We start from the raw sequence: 2,500 nt of genomic DNA, 5'->3' as shown, positions 1-2,500 counted from the left end.
TCACCTTGCGTCGGTCACGCCTTCTACTTCAGCTCACCGGTAATGGAGCGGAAAATGTTCTGTGAGGTTTCCGTGGTGACTTCGTCGCTATGCCCTTGTTTGTGTGTTGTGATAGAAAGCCACAACTAGGGCACAATTTACTGTGCTGCCTTCCTCTTTTATTGGTGAGCTCAGTGGATTCATGGTGGGTGTCCGTTCTACGGCTGTATCAGTGTGGTGTGGTGGTAAGGAGCGGGGATAGGTGAGCTCTGTGGGACCTTTGCTCTGTGGCAGTGTAGCCTGGTGGTAAGGTGGAGAGCTGGTTGAGCTATGTGGATTCACTGTGGATGCACTATTCTGTGGCGATGTGGTGTGGTGGTAAGGAGCAGGGCTTTATGGCAGTTTGAGTCCTAGGTGGCCCTGTTGTTTTTCTCTTGGCCAGGGTACTTAAGTCACATATATGCCCCACTGTATGAATAGATGACATGGAAAATAATAAGCTATGCACATTGTTCTATAAAAGAACATCTGTGGAGCCAAAATGCTCGTAATAACCTAATAATGGCTGACAGCGGTTGTATGGAACACTGTGCTTTTGAAAGGTAACTGACTGCTATAGTGTTTGTGTGTTTGCAGCTTCATGGTGTGTTGAGAGTGATCATGGAGCCCCTGCTTGGAGACATGCCTTTGGTGGGAGCCCTGTCTGTGTTCTTCCTGAAGAAACCTGTAAGTACTGCAGTTTTTTTTTTTTTTTGTTTTATTAACAATGTTGTTTAACATGTTACAGTTATTGTTCAGGTATGCAGTGAGTCATAATATAAAATGTGTCTGGGGGGTAGTCATTTGTAGAAGGGTCATTGGAAAAGTGGGTTTAGACCTTCATTTCTTAAGTGGGTCGATTATTGTTATGAAGTGACTAAATATCCACCATTGATTTCATCATTCTTGTTAAGTAATGCCATGAAACCTGTTTAGCGGAAATGCAGAGTCTCTTTACATGGCCTTATCTGGACAAACCCAAACTGAATGTCCAATCCTGCCGTCTGTTTTCGGGTTTTGCTGATATGCACTCGGTTTGGAACTGCCAGGACCTTGTGAGGGTGTGAGCCTCGCTTTTCTCCCACTGATTAATTCATACCCAGAAGAAATATCGATGCAGTGAGCTGTGAGGTCGCATGTGCTGTTTGCAGGGTGCTTAATCGTGACGCCCGATTAGCATGGGGAGGTGGTGTTCGTGCCCTGTCGGCTCAGAGTAACCCGACGTTGTACTACACGGAGGATTTGAGACGTAAACTAATTTGTCTTATAAAGAAAGCAGGGGTTTCAGATGGGCAGGTTACCGGATGTGTCTGAAATAGTCTCTGTGGAGCCCCTGAGTCTACCACTGGAAGGTTACTGTCTGCCGTTGTGTCTCAGGGTAGGGTTTCACAGTCCTGGTACGTTGGTACAGCTCAAACTGTTCCATTCATACAGTACACCTGTTATTATCTGTCCAGGATACTATCATGTCCTCCGCTGACCCAGTAGTTTCCTTCCTTCATTACTCCTGGGCTCTTAATTACTTAATTGGGACCTGTGATTGGCTGGGAATGTTAATAGCGTGTTGGTCAGGAAGTGGATAGCACTGGTAGAAGGTGCTTTGAATAAATGGTGATAGAGCTCTCTGTGTGTTCTGTTATTACGGTAATAATGACAGGCTGCTCTCTGCAGCAGACCGCAGTAGTGGGTCTGCAGCTGAATGCTATTCTCCTTTCTGGTGATGTGAGCAGTCTCCTTGTTTGTCTAAAGCAGGGCGCTGTGTGTAGGAGCCATTCTCTCTCAGACCGAGAGCTTGGTGTGGCCCTTACAGTGACTAGTCTCTCTTGTTTCAGACCGCTGGCTCACATCATAACAGCATGTCAGACTGTCTGCTCTCTCTCCTCTCTCTCTCTCTCTCGGCTCGTGCTCTCTCTGTGTATTTCCCCCCCTGTGGATTGAACAAAAGTCAGACCTTTCCTGGCACAATGGCGACGGCTGTCTCTCATTCTTTTAGCGTTGATGTCTTTGTGACTGTGCTGTTCTGTTTCACCTCGCCGTACTGTATCTGGGATCAAAAGCTCTCATCAGCCCCTGTAATTCCACGGTCTGTCGCTGTGCTCTGGTTATGTTAGAAATAAAAACACTCCTCTGTGTTACAGTTTTCGTCCTTGCTGAGATTTTCCATACACAGGATGTTCTGCTTTGCTCAGGCTGAATGTTATCAGAACGCTTTTGATATTTATTTTGTTCTCTGTGAGGATTCTCAGCTATTTTTACCAGGATACAAAACAACAGAATCGGTACAAGATGGATGCTTTTTTTTTTTTTTAGCTACCGCGGCTGAAGTCTTAAATCCAATATCCCCAAAAGGTACCTCTGCTTACATGTGTGACTTCGAGGGCGAACGCACGTGCGCCATGGATTTGTGTGTACGGATGTGGGTAGAAGGCAGCCGCCTACACGACCCTGCTGCTTCGCCTGATACACTCAGGCCTTTTATGAC

General features: G+C 46.3%; 1 protein-coding gene across 4 annotated transcripts in view; it reads left to right on the top strand.

The window, feature by feature from the left end:
- Window positions 1–2,500, top strand: part of LOC118770917 (extended synaptotagmin-2-A-like) — a 42,207-nt gene that overhangs the window by 16,770 nt on the left and 22,937 nt on the right. For all 4 annotated transcript variants that reach the window (XM_036518692.1, XM_036518691.1, XM_036518690.1 and 1 more), the window contains exon 6: window positions 616–705. In XM_036518692.1, coding sequence (XP_036374585.1) covers window positions 616–705 — 90 coding nt within the window. The remainder of the gene's footprint in view (window positions 1–615; window positions 706–2,500) is intronic.

The sequence above is a fragment of the Megalops cyprinoides genome, chromosome 24, assembly GCF_013368585.1.
Source record: "Megalops cyprinoides isolate fMegCyp1 chromosome 24, fMegCyp1.pri, whole genome shotgun sequence".
NCBI classification, from domain to species: domain Eukaryota; kingdom Metazoa; phylum Chordata; class Actinopteri; order Elopiformes; family Megalopidae; genus Megalops; species Megalops cyprinoides.
This window is presented reverse-complemented; position numbering and strand designations above follow the sequence as displayed.